General features: G+C 38.3%; 1 protein-coding gene across 2 annotated transcripts in view; it reads right to left on the bottom strand.

The window, feature by feature from the left end:
* Positions 1-7,217: 7,217 nt before the first annotated feature.
* The window catches only part of MBTPS2 (membrane bound transcription factor peptidase, site 2), a 41,306-nt gene continuing 33,507 nt past the window's right edge, over positions 7,218-15,016 (bottom strand). For both annotated transcript variants that reach the window (XM_032100812.1, XM_032100813.1), the window contains 2 exons: positions 14,412-14,487; positions 7,218-13,104 (listed from right to left, as the gene is read on the bottom strand). In XM_032100812.1, coding sequence (XP_031956703.1) covers positions 12,882-13,104; positions 14,412-14,487 — 299 coding nt within the window. In that variant the 3' untranslated portion in view covers positions 7,218-12,881. The remainder of the gene's footprint in view (positions 13,105-14,411; positions 14,488-15,016) is intronic.

Genomic DNA, 15,016 nt, shown 5'->3' with positions numbered 1-15,016 from the left:
AAAAACCAGAAAGTCCGACAAATATATTTGCTAATTAAATCCCCAGCTAAATCAAGAGTAAAACACAGATGCCGTGCTCCTCCTTTGCTTCCTCCTGACTGCATAGGAATGGCTTGTTGAGAAATTATCACTTTTTCATTTAAAAATCATGTATTACTGACAAAACAAAGGCAGGCAGATACTAATAACTCTGCAATGTGGTTCTGAATTTGTTAGTGAGAAGGTGAAGTCAAAGTGAGGAGGTGGGAGAGGTGCTGGGAAAAGCAGGAGGTAGAAAAAACACAGGTTGTGAATTCAGTGTCAAACTGGTAATCATAGAATCATCGAATGGTTTGGATTGGAAGGGACCTTAAAGATCATCTCATTCCAACCCCCCTGCCATAGACAGGGACACCTCCCACTAGACCAGGTTGCTCAAAGCCCCATCCACTCTGGCCTGGAACACTTCCAGAGACATCCCCAACCTGGACAACCTATTCCCGTGCCACACCACCCTCACAGAATTCCTTCCTAATACACAATCTAAATGTAATTAATTGTAAATTTGCAACTTAAACCCTTTTCCCCTTGTCCTGTCACTACGCACCCTTGTGAAAAGTCCCTCTCCAATGAATGAATGTGGCAGTCAGCCGTGACAGGGAAGTTGTATCTCTAATTGGCTTTCCAGCCTTGAGGCTTGGTCTTGGCAGAAAGATAAAGAAAAGGCTGGTGAACAGTTCTGAAGGTAAAAAGTGATTATTTACAACGACAGCAGAGATGTACGGTGTGGGAGGTGGACAGGGATGATGTGAGGCCACACATGTAACTGAGAATGCCTGTCTTCAGGCATTCATTTGGCTTATTTCTAAGCCTGTTCTAGATAGGTTGGTTTCTAAATCACTGTTTTCATCATTAGTACTTTTAAGCACTATTGTTTACTTTTGAAACTCTTTTTATTGTAATTGTTACTTTAAAAAATAAGAGATTGATAGTTCCAGATACCTAGCAACTACAAATTATTCATCATGTTTCAGTGGTCTTAATGACACCCACATATATAAGAAGAGATATTGTGTTACTAGACTGAAATGAATCATTAAGACCAACAGTTACAGTTTTTAGAACATGTTCTGAAACATTCTCTAGAGGAATATGGTGTGTGTGAATAAAGACCTTTTGAGTCACAAGGTCTTGTGACCACAAGCCAGTTTATTCACACCAAGCTTTTTATTTATAAATGTGTTGTGGACCAAAGAAAGAAAGAGGAAATAAGGCAGTGTAGAAACCAACACTCATTATTCTGTGCAGGTGCTCTGAGCAATCCTATCTATTAATGTAGTCCTTCTGCAACATGGCTGTGGAGCTGGCTGTGCCCAGGCTGCTCACCCAGGCTGGATCTGCAGTATGTTGGGTGAGAAGCAGCCCCAGAGCCTGGTGCTCCTCACATGGCTTATCTGTGGTGGTATATCTGTCTTTATTAACTCTAGAGAGAGGCTGGGGTGACTTTCCAAATGCCTACAGCAAGTGACTCAAGCTAGGTGGGGTTCAATCCCTGAATTCCTCTCCTCATAGCAGGAGCCTGTTCAATCAACAGGCAGCCTTGAAAGCTTGTTACAGCCCAAAGCAAAAAAACCTTCCAAATTCCATTTGATTGCTACAGCCTTATGCTTCAGTACAAAATAACTTTTACAACATGTGCTTGAAGAACAGGGCTATGTCTTGCACTACAGAAGTAAAGAGCTTTGCAAAATGCATTAACTACATCAAGAGAAACCCCTTCCTTCATTCTCTAAGTTGAAGCAACTGTTTTCCTCCTTCAGTAGGTCCAATTCTGACACTGTTCATTAGGCCATGCCACTTTATTCTGCTATTGCTTTAACACTTGATACTCCCCCCCATGTAGGGCCAGGATGTTTCCCACTAATGTCAGTGTACAGTGGTGGCTACACTGTCTGTGGTGAATGAGGATGGAAGAAAGGAGTCCTTCACATTTTCATATTGATAACAGTCTTATTGCTCGTGCATAACTTAGCTCTGTTTTCACATGCATATCATATTCAGGGTCTACTTCAAGGACTCCATTCAATTTGGACCTGCAATTTCCTGGTATCAGGTCTAATTGTCTGGCTGCAGTGTTAGATTTCACAGGACAGCATTCCAAAGCCTGGGATGCACAAGCAAAAATTTCTAATTTCAGATGCCTGACTGACTAATAACTTAAGCTGTTCTTAAGACAGCTGGCTTTCCTTACAGCTAGACAACTGCAAGCTTTTATCAGCACCAAACTGGTGCTGATACAGCAAAGTCAAACATTTGGAGCAATTGAAGAGGAGACAGCCCATTTCAAAGCTCCTGTGTTCATAAGTTTCCATGGCCCAAGCTGCACACTTCCTAGACTTGGAAGAAAGTTAAAATGTTTTCTTAAACATTGAAAAGGTATTTCAGCAAATACTGTAGAAAAGCAGAACAGCTTTTCAAATATTAAAGCATTTTTATTCTCTAAAATAAAAGCATTTTCCCCTAAAGCTTAAAATTGGCAGTATCTCTTTAACATTCCTCTCCAGCAAGAAAACACCTCATTCTTACATGTTTTGTATGCATCTGCAGATATAGCAAAGATTAAAAAAACCCGAACAACCAAGATACCATTTAAAACATTTCTGGAAACTTCGTGGCTCTGTCCTGGAGATTTTAAGTAGGTCCTGGCCAAGACCTGGAACTCACCTATATAGTATTACATAAACTGGCCAGTGGTTCACTAAACAGACACTGGATTGTACCCAGGCTCTTTCCCATCTGCTGTATCCTGCTCCCACCCCTGCACACAGCATTTTCAAAGACAGAACTAATGGGATGCTGGATTTAAAAATTCCTCACTGAGACCGAGTGCCATTGCCAGACCCCAGCCTGGGTGTTGTACCTGAGCTCTTCTGCTGCCAGGGCTGGGCACGTGCAGAAGAGCTTGGGGCTATTTTGGGTAAAAATCTGAGCTTGTTCTGGAGGACCTTTGACCTCAGGGCAAGAAAGGTCTTAATGGTGGAGCTTAGTGAGCTCTACTGGCCCACGTCCCTGCTAAGGACTGCAGGTGCCTTTCTGGGGCTGGCCCTGAAGGGTGCTGCAGGTCACACAGGGAAGCACAATGGGATGGATTCCCGTCCTGCAGGCTGGCCTCACAGCCCAGCCCCAGACAGAGCTGCTTGACCATTTTTCTTCAGTGCAAGTTGTGTTTTATGGATCTGACAGTGCCACTTCACTGCAGCCACGACCTATATGGTTCACAGCCTTCTAAGGCCGCTAACACTCATTATTTTTATCTAAACTGATGCTAGTGCAGGCCAGCAGAAGTTAATCAAGTGCTTATCAAATTCATATCTGTATATACACAAACCCATGGCAGAAGACAAGAGGTTTATTTTGCCTTTTAACTCCTTTTTGATCTAGAAGAGGACCTTCATTTAAGGGGCTTTCACTCCCAATTTACTGTAATTAATAATAAAAATTATTATTTTTTTAAACTTGTGTGACCATTAATTTTTTGGATTATTTTTGCTATTTTATGTCAGAATATGACAGATTCGTTTTCATGACCATATAGATGAAAACAGAGTGATTTAGACATTTAGTATCACTTTGTTAAATTATACAGTTTTATTTTTACACCATCATTTGCATGTGCTAAAAGAGAACCCCTCTAAGTAACCCTGTAAGTGAAAGCTAAAATGTTCTCTTCAGAATGGCTTTTGATATTTTCAATCAAAATGAAAAAAAAAAAAAGTTAAAAAAATGTGCCGTTCCAGCTAGTTAAACTCTCAAGTGAACAATAGGTTTCTGCATGTTTATGAAAAATTATCATTTGATAGTATGCTGAAGTTTTCACAACAATGACAGTAGTATTTTAACTTCTGGTCTAACTTCTGGTTCAGCTACATTTAATTGCAGAGGTCAATGGTACACAGAGGCCAGTTAGGTTAACTACTGAACTGCTCTTCTTAGGAATACCTTTGAATATAAATGCTGGAAAAATAACCAGATCCTTCATTTATGCCAAAATAATCTTATCTGTGTTGGTTCACTAAATGAAACAGTGAATTCTGTTGTAAAAAGCACACTATGCAAGTTTTTGTGTTGCCCATTTTTTCCTTCCTTCAGCACTGCAGCACGCTGAGCACTGCACGTGCTTCACAGAACATTTCCAGGTAATAAATTCAAGCATCTAATAAAGAGCAGTAAACAGTCAAAGTGAAAAAAAAAATTAAATTTGTTGGTGGTAAAACCAGTGGTAAGTACCCAGGAATTTGTGGTTTGTAATGCACATTCATAATCTGTCTTTGTTGATTTTGCAGCAATGATAGAGATACAGGTGGTTTGGCCAAGTATCTGCCAGTTATTCATATAGCTGCAGGAATGAAAACAAAGCCAAGGGGCAAAACATTAAAAAAATTATTTTCTTAATAATTGTATCTGTAAGGTTAACTCATGCTGAAGGGAGAATGTGGAAACAGAAGGAGAAAAGTTCTGACTTTGCATCCAGACTACCTGAAAGTCAGATTGGTCCTGATCCTCGGTCAGGGAGAGGGACACAACTCCGAAGTCTGAACACCCTGAACTGCTGTCTAGAAGGACTGGCTTTTATTGCCCCTCTGATCTTACCACCAATGTGTTTCTACCAGCGATGGAAGTTTGTTAGTTCTAGTTGCAGGTCAGCTCTATAAATGCTTCAATGAAAAAAAAATAGTAAAAATGCTTATTGTGGAGTTATTAATGATTCTGTAAATGAACAAACCACCTCTCTCTATCAGTCTCTTCCCCAATTTTATCCCGTTCTTAACTGTGTCACAATTTCTTTTCTTCTGCAAGTTAAAAACCAGACAAATGCACAATTATGGCACTTGGCTGAGATGATCACAGTCCCCTCACACAGCCTTATCTCTACCTGGTGCCTCCACAGCTTGAGACTGATGGGATTTTCCTTATAAGATCCACCTTCCTTTTTCTTGCTGTAGGTAAGGCAGCAACACTAATTTCTGCTGCTTCCAGGCGTAAGGTCAGTGCAGGAGGACAATGCACGTATTCTGCTAGCCTGACTTTTATACAACAGTCTGGATCACACTATTCTGCATAAACAGAAAAGCTTAGATGAATTTTATGTCAGATATACTCACTCAAAAAGTCTACTGTAATTCATGAGCCAAAAAGTAAAAAAAACACAAGGAAGAAAAGGAGGCTGTTTGGCTTGATTTGTTGCCCACGTGTAAGCATCTGGTGTGATACAAAATGCCCTCAGGTACCTTTCCAAGTATCCAGCAGCTGGTCCAGAATGTCTTTGATCTCCAGTAGGGCCTCACCCACATCTGCCAGCCCCATGTGTAGATCTTAGAAACCCTAAAACTTATCCACCAGGAGACAAAAGGAGACAAGTGGGGGATGAGTTTCAAAACGTTGTTTCAAGTCAGATTTTTAGCCTAAGAACACCTTAGGATATCTCAGATCACACCAGATGCCTGCGTGGGCAACTGAATCAAATTCAGTCGGTTTGGAGAAATTAAAAAAAAAAAAAAAATCTAGTAATATCTTAATAGAGGTCCTCAAAGAGGCATGAGAGGGAAAAGGACAGGAACTTTTGTAATGCAATAGCAAATAAAAAGGATGACATTAAAAAAAAAAAGAAGGGAAAAAAGTATTTCAGTTTGAAAGATTCCTTTGAGGGGGAAATAAAAAAGGATGTATGACCATGTGTTTTCAAGACAGGCAGAAGTGGCAGTGACATACTATTCAGCCACTAATATACTTGCAAAGAACTAAAAAGAGGTAGAACTAATCATAAATGTAGAGAATATGATACATAATTGGTAAAAATATCCAATTACATTTCAACACCACCAGAGCCTTAAAAGTATGAAAGCAAACACCAGACCCACATCTCTCTGAGGTAAAAAAAGGGGAAAACTTTAGTCTACCTACACTAGTCTGTGTGCTTAGTCCTCATAGATGTTGTGAATTCTCCCAGTTTACCACCATAACATTAGAATCAAACCTTAAATTGTACTTTGTTTATTAGGTCACATCAAAAGATCATAAAAATACTTTTAAAAAAGTATTTAAGTGAGTTCAGTGCATACAAATCTACTGCAGATGTTTAGGAATGCCTCTGCTTGGTGGTTCAAACTGGTATGATCAGAGGAAGAATTATATTTAGCTTTCTATATAAAGTTACCAGCAATAAGACTCATAGATACAGGATTTCTTTTTAAATCTTACCCTGAAATTACATTAGTGAAGAAAGCAACATTCCTCAGGATGACATTAGGATATAATTGATTGTTTTTTCAGACTACAAGAGGAACATACCTAATCACAGTAAAGGATAACATTTTCAAAACCAACTGAAAAACCTCAGAACTCTCCTAAAAGCTTACATGCTTCAGCAAAAAAAATATGCTATTGTCTCTACCTTTAACATGGGTAAGAGGAAAAATAAAAGGCATTTCCTCATGCCAGAAGAATGCAATTCAGAAAATTGCAAAAACTGCATAGCAACCTATCTGGGAAATCCTACCAATGTGTCCGATCTGTGCTTTGTGCCCATTTCTCATGGTAATCTTTTATCTGGGAACAAAGCCACAATTGCTGAAACAGCTCTGCTTGTATAAAGTAACAGCGTGTCCAATAAGCAACAAAGGACAATTTAGTTCTCAGAACAAATAACCTGGCTGGCTCCAGATGAGCTCGCTCAAGAAACAGAGCAGCAACGCTTCCCTCTCAAACAAAGCTGAGGCACCCGGTTACGCGGGGCTAGTGCAGCCCAGACACCACGTGCATACCGAAGGAAACCTGTCCAGAACCAGCCAGGGAACGTGCCCAGCTCTGGGCTGGCCTGGACAAACAAATCAAAGGTAGTGAGATGTAAGTTCACTTGTGAAGATCTGACATTTTAAGTTCTTCACACAGGACTGGCCAGAGCAGTGGTTTTGCTTACCTTGACGATGACCTCCTGTATCAAACACTTCAACTATTACTGTGATAAACTGATAAATAAGGGAAAGTAAAGTGATAGTTATTATTATTTTTAGGAGGTGGTCAGACACGAAAAAGGATGGTGTATCTTGTTGGTGTATCTCGGCAGAAGGAATATGAATCACATATGAAGAGAATGAGAATATATGAGAGAATATGGCAATTGCCACTAATAAGGAATTATGTCACTCTACCTTATTTTTACAAACAGACTTAAGCACATCAACAATCAGAGAATGAATTTATTTGCAGGATACATTTATCATACATAGAAAACAATATTTATTGTTTCGTTAATTAAATAGAGAAAAAAGACAAAACAAAACTACAATACATTATTCAGTGTTCCATATATTTGTTAGCCGACATTTTCAAACTGAAGCTTTCTTTTTTTTCCTTTTTTAAAAAAAACCATGATCATGAACAATGCATAGTGGGAACAAAGGGTCTAAAAATCTAACATTCCACAGCTGTGAGTCAGTGTGAAAAATAAGGCCATGTAGAGGAAAAAAAAAACCTACAGTGAATTTCTAAACAATACATATTCTATTGACAGGCTTCAGATAAGATCAACTAAGTATATGAAATCTAAAAGCAATGTTATGTAAGGAAAAGATGAATTTAAAATATCAACAAACAACTTGGAAATAGATTTTTCTAGTGATGGCTTGGAAATAGCCTCCAAACTTTCAACCAAGTATCAATGAAGATCAGTTATACTATGATGCTCCAAAAACCATCCCAGGATGAACATCTAGAGGTGAGAAATATCCAACTCCATTTTAAAAAATAAGCTACAGCTACCCATGCTACTTATTCAGCACATATATATTGAAGGAATGAAAAGTGTTAAGAAAAAAGTTTGATCACCACTCACTGAATGATTCAGTGAAGGGCTGGAAAACACATCTTCCTGCTCTGAAATGTTAATTACAACTTCTTTTCAGGTTTCATGACAATGTAAATGGAATGAATGGAATTGCAGTGTCATATCCTGCTCTTTGTTCCTGTCCTTTCACACCGGGTCAGCAGTGTGAAAGTTTCATAAAGCTGCCATAAGCTGAAGTTCTTCACTGCCCCTAAACACTGCCATCTGCTCTTCACATGATGGAGTGGATGAGCCCAAGCCAGAAGTCACAGAGCTGCTGTTTTCTGGCAGTCCTCAGTGCGATGTTCCCAAATGCTGCATTGATGCAGGGTGTGTACCCCAGGTAACTCAGCCACATTAAATAACTAATCAATAGAAAGCGTTACATGAAATTCAGGATAAAGAAGATATAAAATATTTGCCAATATTGGATCTTACCTGTGTTAAGATTCAAGGTTCCTTACTCACAAGATTGCAAGAATAAAGCTGAGGAAAGACTGGTTGTGGAAATTGGTCTGAGAGCAAGTGTACAAAATGCATATTTTACAAGTAACTATATCTAGAGTTTAGCTCTATATATAAATAGAGACTAGGCTATACAAAACTTTATAAGCCTTCTTCATCTGTCATTAGTGATATCCAGATCTGTATTGATCTCTGAATTAGTAAGACATACATAATTTATTTTAAAAATATTCCTACAGGTCACCCTTTGACATCATGTAAAATGTATGGGAAGCTATGGGAACGCTGCGATTGTGCTAAATGGAACAAAATATATCCTTATTAAAAGAAAGCTGAAACACCCTGCCTTCCATGGAGAGTTCTGTCCTGAAAACTGTTTCTTCAGTAAGGTCTACACAGTCTTGTTCATCCCAGTTATTCAGAACAGCACAAACAGCAGCAATAAGAGGGTGATGCATTCCAAGGCTGATCTCTTTTAGTGGCCCTGAAAAAACTGTGTTTACCATGCTTGTAGCTGAGGCTTCACAGAAAGTAAGAACCATATTTTAAACATCAGCCGAACAAAACTCATGCAGCTGAGGTTACATTATGTCCCCATCACTTGTCTTCTGTTAATAAAGAAGTTAAGAATTACTTATGGGGGAAAAACATAAGTTTCTGTTTTCAAATCCAGAGAAAACCATAGAGAGAATTCACAGAGAGAAGGAAAAACAAAAGCCTACATTGCAGAATATGGAGGACTGCTCTAAGTTATCCCTAAAAAAGCACTAATACATCCTATGGCTATGTACGTATTTGTTATACAAATGTATGTATACACACACATCCACAAATGCAGAATTATCACTGAAAGAATCAGTATCAATATCGTTGGTTGTTTCCTTCTAAATAAAAAGGATGAGTTAACAAATTTTCCACTGTGGCTCATAATTTGGGATGACTAATCTGCAAGTTTGTCTACACTTTTTCTAGTGAAGCCTCTTTCATTTAACTTGTACAGAAGCAAGCTGGTTTTAATTTCCTAAGTTAGCAAAGAGCATGTAACATCCCCCATGCTAAGGAGTTTGCCATTTCCATGTCGTATCATGCATTATCAGAACATGCTATGTAAATATTTGCTGATATAAAAAATTTAATAAAAAACAAGTTAGAACAATGATTATAATTATGGAATTCTTCTGGAAATTTTCAAACAAAAGCTAAGTATAACATTTCTGAATATTAGACATTACTTCTTCCATCTGATACAGATTTAAAATGCATAGTATATACATAAATAGTAGCAGCCATCCAATCTTTAAGAGTGCTGTGTTTTATAGTCCAGTCAATACGCCCTATAATTATATTGATGGACCCTGTATTAAAGATTCTGAGGGGCTAATTAGACTAAAATGTAGAAGGATTTAATTTTAAGGAATTACTTCCTTTCTATTTTTACAAAAACAAAAGACACATCACAAATACTCCAGTAAAAATCCAACACACAAAAATTACCCTGTACTTTTGTGTTTTCTCTTGCTAAATAAATGACCAAAACCCCAGGAAAAATCCTCCCAGTAAGTGTATGTATGGCCCATGCTTATCAGAATGTAATCCATATGTTAGGATTATGGAGAATGAAATGGATCCACTGAACAACTTCTTCTTCAGAGAGTGGTCCAACCTACCTATTACCTTTGTCCACATTAATCTAAGATGTGCTGGGTCACCATTCATACCTAGTTTGCTTAAAGTCTTGATTCTTGTACATACCTAAATCAACCCTTACTCAGTAGAATTTTAGTGTATGGAGAAATGGACTCATGAATTACTTTTAAGCACTTCTAGTACTCTCTCTTCCATACAAGAGATCTAGGGTCTTCACAGTGCACTAGTTTGTCTGTTTTGCTAAAGCCATGACCGATGTCTTATCCACCCTCTTCTTGCTTATGAGGTCAGACACAGACTGAAGTTCTACTTGGTAAAACTGTGGCCTTCAGTGACTGTGTAAAGTAAACTGGCTTTAGCTTCATTTGATAAAGCTGCATGTTTTGGTAGCACAATAAATAACCAGGAACAGCCTGCCAGCCTCATTGTAGAAGATGAAATTTGTGCATGCCAATTCAGAAGCTTTGGGTTCTTCTAAATCTGTTGCCTACATCTCCATGAGAGGCACTATGCTGAAGGACTGTTCCAAGCCACTGTAGTCAACATGAATAAATAAATATCAGACTTGACATGTTTTGAAAGTAAATATCCTGCCTTACTAAATTACATTAAACTTCCAAGTGCAAATTAATTTTTTGGAATGTAGATTGGATGAGACAGAGGAAAGTGTCACAGAGCCATTGAAAGGAAGAGCTCAGATCAGTAAACAGCCACTGAGGCGAGAGAGCAGTCTGGAAGAGAGCCTTAGAGCCAGGCCTTGGGCAAGGACCAGGCTGCTCCTGCCCTCCTGTCCACAGAGGGATGGCAGAGTGGCCCATCAGAACGGCTACTCTGAAACCTCTGTATGTTTCCAGGAGTGATGACAAGTTAGACTTACAGGGTGTAGTTTGTTTTTTCTTTCTTGCACTTTGTGTTACTTTTAATGGTCCCCAGAGGGACGAGCTCACACTAGATTGGAGGATTTACTCTCTCCTACCAGGACCCATCCCAATTTGCCTGGGTTGAAATGACTGAAAAGGAGAGGCACAGGCCAGCCACCCCAGAGAGGTGAACTTCAAGGGCCCACCCAGCCTGTGGCAGCACTGGAAAGGGATGTAAACCAGCCAACAACAAATAAATAAACATGGTCTCTCATAACTGCTTGCGTCATCTTAAGAAAGGAGTCCATCTTAAGTGTGAAAACTACTGTGCAAAAGTACACATCAGTGGGCAAATGCAAACATCAGATATGAATCTGTGCAGTAGCACCACGAACTGGGCTCAGCCCCGCTTTGAAATTACCCAGGCTTTCACCTCAGGTGCCAAAAGAATCTATTTTACCTGGTCATGGATGTTTCAGTACTCCCTGCAAGCCAGGATCCATGAGCTTAGGTTCCACTTTAGCTCCTGACGGAAAGGCTGTTTCTGTAAAGGAACTCTGAGCTGCAGCAGCTCCTGTGGGGAGCACTGTATGAGGCAGAAGTTGCAGGGTATTTTCTAAAGTTTCCTATTTCAAATATTGAGGCTCCCGAACTAAAACGTTTTTGTTCAAATATCAGCTTATATTGAGGCAAGGCTCTGATTGAACCTGTTATATATAAACTAGGCAATATATCACAGGAGGACAAGACATTCAATATATAATCCTACTGGGTACAAAATACTACAGACTTAAAGGGCTTCAAAGCATGTCAGACATACTTCAGTCAGTAAAATACTGACTGTTCTTCCACTGTTCATTTAAGAACAAAGATATGGTCTGTATTCATCTCAGAAAGCAAAGCCAAATATTTAAATAGTTCAAATCACAATCATACTCTTCCTCTAAATAGTTCATATGTAAGACCAGCTTCAGCTAAATATCTTTGTTAGCTATCTTTGAACAGAATGAATCCTAGCAAAGGAAAACAACCCTTTGAAATACAGAAAATCATCAGTGAGTTACTGTACATATTACATGCATAGCATTGGAGGATAGACACCATAAAAACAATAGGTTTCACTTTCAACTGTGAACAGATAGAATACAGTATTATTTTCTGAGTAAAACACCACAAACATTACATATCACTTAGGAAAACTATGCATAACATACTTCAGCACTCAGAAACTAAATTTCAGTTATCTTGTAGCTATTGCTGACAAATATTGCCTTTAAAAAAACTTCAGCTGCGTATGATAATATACAACTGAAAGTGTAAGCAACACAAATGTGGGCTTTGTTATCCTCCCACATGCTTCATTTTTAGCAGACATTGGCACTTCTCATCTACATCCTGAGGACGACGTTCCTCCAGTCATTTTGGCCAGGTGAAAAGGAAAGCCACTAACCCATATGGCTGCTCTCCCCCATTAACACATGGTATGCATTTACCTAGCTTTTCCCCATTTTGAGACCACACTTTAGGGCTTCTTAGAATCCAGTTTGGTGGAATACCAGGCTAGAAAAGCCAAAACAAGTCACTGAAGACTATGCTGATTGAGAAATGATCAGAGCCCACACAGATCTTCTGACAATTATAAAATAAAATTAAATTTAATTATTAATTAATTAATTATTAAAATTATAAAATAAAACTGTTTTTTCCTCCCACTTTACAAAAATTTGAGGCAAAATAATTCCCTTATTTCAAGATGTGAATTAATGAAGTCTGATTTTTTCCTATGAAATCTTAAAATGCAATTTCTCCAAAATTAATACAGTGCTTAAAGAGTGGTTAAAAAGGCTCCTACTTTTTCCTATTAGATTTCCCATGACCACAGGCATGGTGTTGTAAAGTTTTAAATTAAAACAGCAACCACCAGTTGATTGTTCTTTCAGTGTCATTTTAAGGGAATTATTTCAATCTCAGTACTGGACGAATTTTAAAAGGCAATGGATTCATTATTTCTGTGTACTTTGAGAACTGATGGAAGAATATCCAATGTCCTATCGTGCTGTCACCATCCAAAGTCCCAGTGCAACATTGGCAGCCAAAAGTGCACTTCCAGCAAGCAAAATTAAAAAGCCAACAAGCTCTCTGTTTTGTTTTTCTACAATTAGGGAGCTCAACGTGGCTTCCAGGAAAGAATTTAATATCCACTGACCATCCAAAGCAAAGCAGGGTACAGCATTGATAACTGCCAGTGCTCCTGATAGTGAGATGAGGTACCTGGTTCAATTTAGTTAAGGTTCATAAGAATATCCGAGAAAATGTAAAAAAAAAGTAAAAAAAAAAAAAAAAGATACATGTATTTTATTTCTAGTATGCAGAGAGAGACATATGAAGGTTAATTTTCTAGCTGCCATTCCACAGAAATTATATGAGTAAAATTAGTTTTACACCATAACGTACCTGCTCAGAGAATTGCCCTTGCAGATTTTTATTTTTTTAAGAGCTAAGTTTGGATACTTAAACCTGCACTCTTCACAACTTGAGTGAAAACAGGAGACAGAAAAACCACCATCTTCTTTGCTTGCTTTGTGTGCTTTTGGAGGAAGGTTATAGCTCTGACACCACGCCTGAACTAAGAAGGTATCCTATACTCAAGTATGAAATCATGATTAGCAGTATTTTCCAAAACACTCCCTAGTAAATGACTAAAATATAATCAGAAATCTGACCTATCTCTCCTACTTACCTGTCAGCCAGAAATCTGGGTGGATTTCTGTACGTGTGTGTGCACGTGAGAACGAGGGATGGGTAGATAATTTTTACTGTTGGTAAAGGCTTGCTAACTGCAGTACCTACCTCCATCCTCAGTGGCCAGGCAAGAAGACATGAGTCAGAAAGCAGCTGGGGCAGTGTGAACCCTGATGTGTTCCCAGAAAATGAGAGCTTATGTGGTACCTTTACTCTAGTTCTATGGACTAGTTATTAAACTGAACTACATAGTTTAATTATTCTATAGCCACGCATGAACATTTCAGTTTCTAAGGCTAAAGGTTCCAACATTAGCCACATTCAAGTCTACTAATCTATACGTATGTGTATATATATAATCTTGTTCACGAATAAGCAAGTGTTAACCAAATTATCCTGTTTTTTGAATAGCTATTTTCTTTTCTCTTGAAGAAAAAAAATAAAAAACCCAACCATATCCTGTTATTTAGTTCAGTATAATGACACAAAAATAATAAAACCCTGACATTGCAATGCTAGCAAGAACATCTAATTTTTCCTGACTTAAATTCAAGCTTACTTTGGCTCTCTTGTCACATCTGTTAAGGCTCATCCTCAAGAGTTAAAAAAGCACTGACCAAAAATACACTCTTAAGCTCAAGAAAGTTAGAGATTTCATTTTTAGCTTGGCACAGGGACAATAATCAATGCAGAGATGGGATAAAGATGTCAAATGTCTACAGAAATATTTCACGGCATCCTGTCTAGAATGATATCCAACTGAAATTTCGCTGGGTCACTAAATTCTAAACAGTTCCCTTCTTACCTTAAAAGAACAAACATACTTCAAAGGATACTTGCAAAACGTCTCTATCACCACAGGCATGTCGATACTTAGAAAGTTTTGTCGTGGTACAAAACTGCTGAGACTTACTGAAATGAAAATAAAAAGATACACAAAGCATGAAAAGTCATTCCAGGGTTATAACATTATGAGCTTTAGATTATAATTTTGCAGAAAAATCACATGGGAAATGACCTTGAAGGACAAATAAATAATAAGGGTCTGCTTGTTTTTTGTTTTTACAAGACTGCAGCTGTTACATTTTTCTTAAACATGGTCACTATCACGGTAAAGTCACTACACAAAGCACAGTTAGTATTTCAGTAAAACTAGATCTAAAATACATATTTTCAGAGGCATCTTCAGTCATAAAGACCCCACTGTGTGATTCCAGTACTTTTCAAAGAAAAGAGATTATAAAAGTTACCAGACTTTTTCAACATATGCAGTCCACATGCATACTGTGGTTGCACACGTGTATTTTCTCTGAAGGCCAGAAAAATCTTCCCTTGCAGTACCTGCAGAAGATCTCCCTAACCTGAGGCCAAGCTCATGGTGTACAGGAGTAGGGGAGATGGGGAGCAGAATTGTGGAGTCCCTCTGAGAAAGCAAAGGCTA

Source organism: Corvus moneduloides, chromosome 2 (genome assembly GCF_009650955.1).
Source record: "Corvus moneduloides isolate bCorMon1 chromosome 2, bCorMon1.pri, whole genome shotgun sequence".
Classification (NCBI taxonomy): Eukaryota; Metazoa; Chordata; class Aves; order Passeriformes; family Corvidae; genus Corvus; species Corvus moneduloides.
The sequence above is the reverse complement of the archived record's forward strand: the minus strand, read 5'-3'. Positions and strand labels throughout refer to the sequence as shown.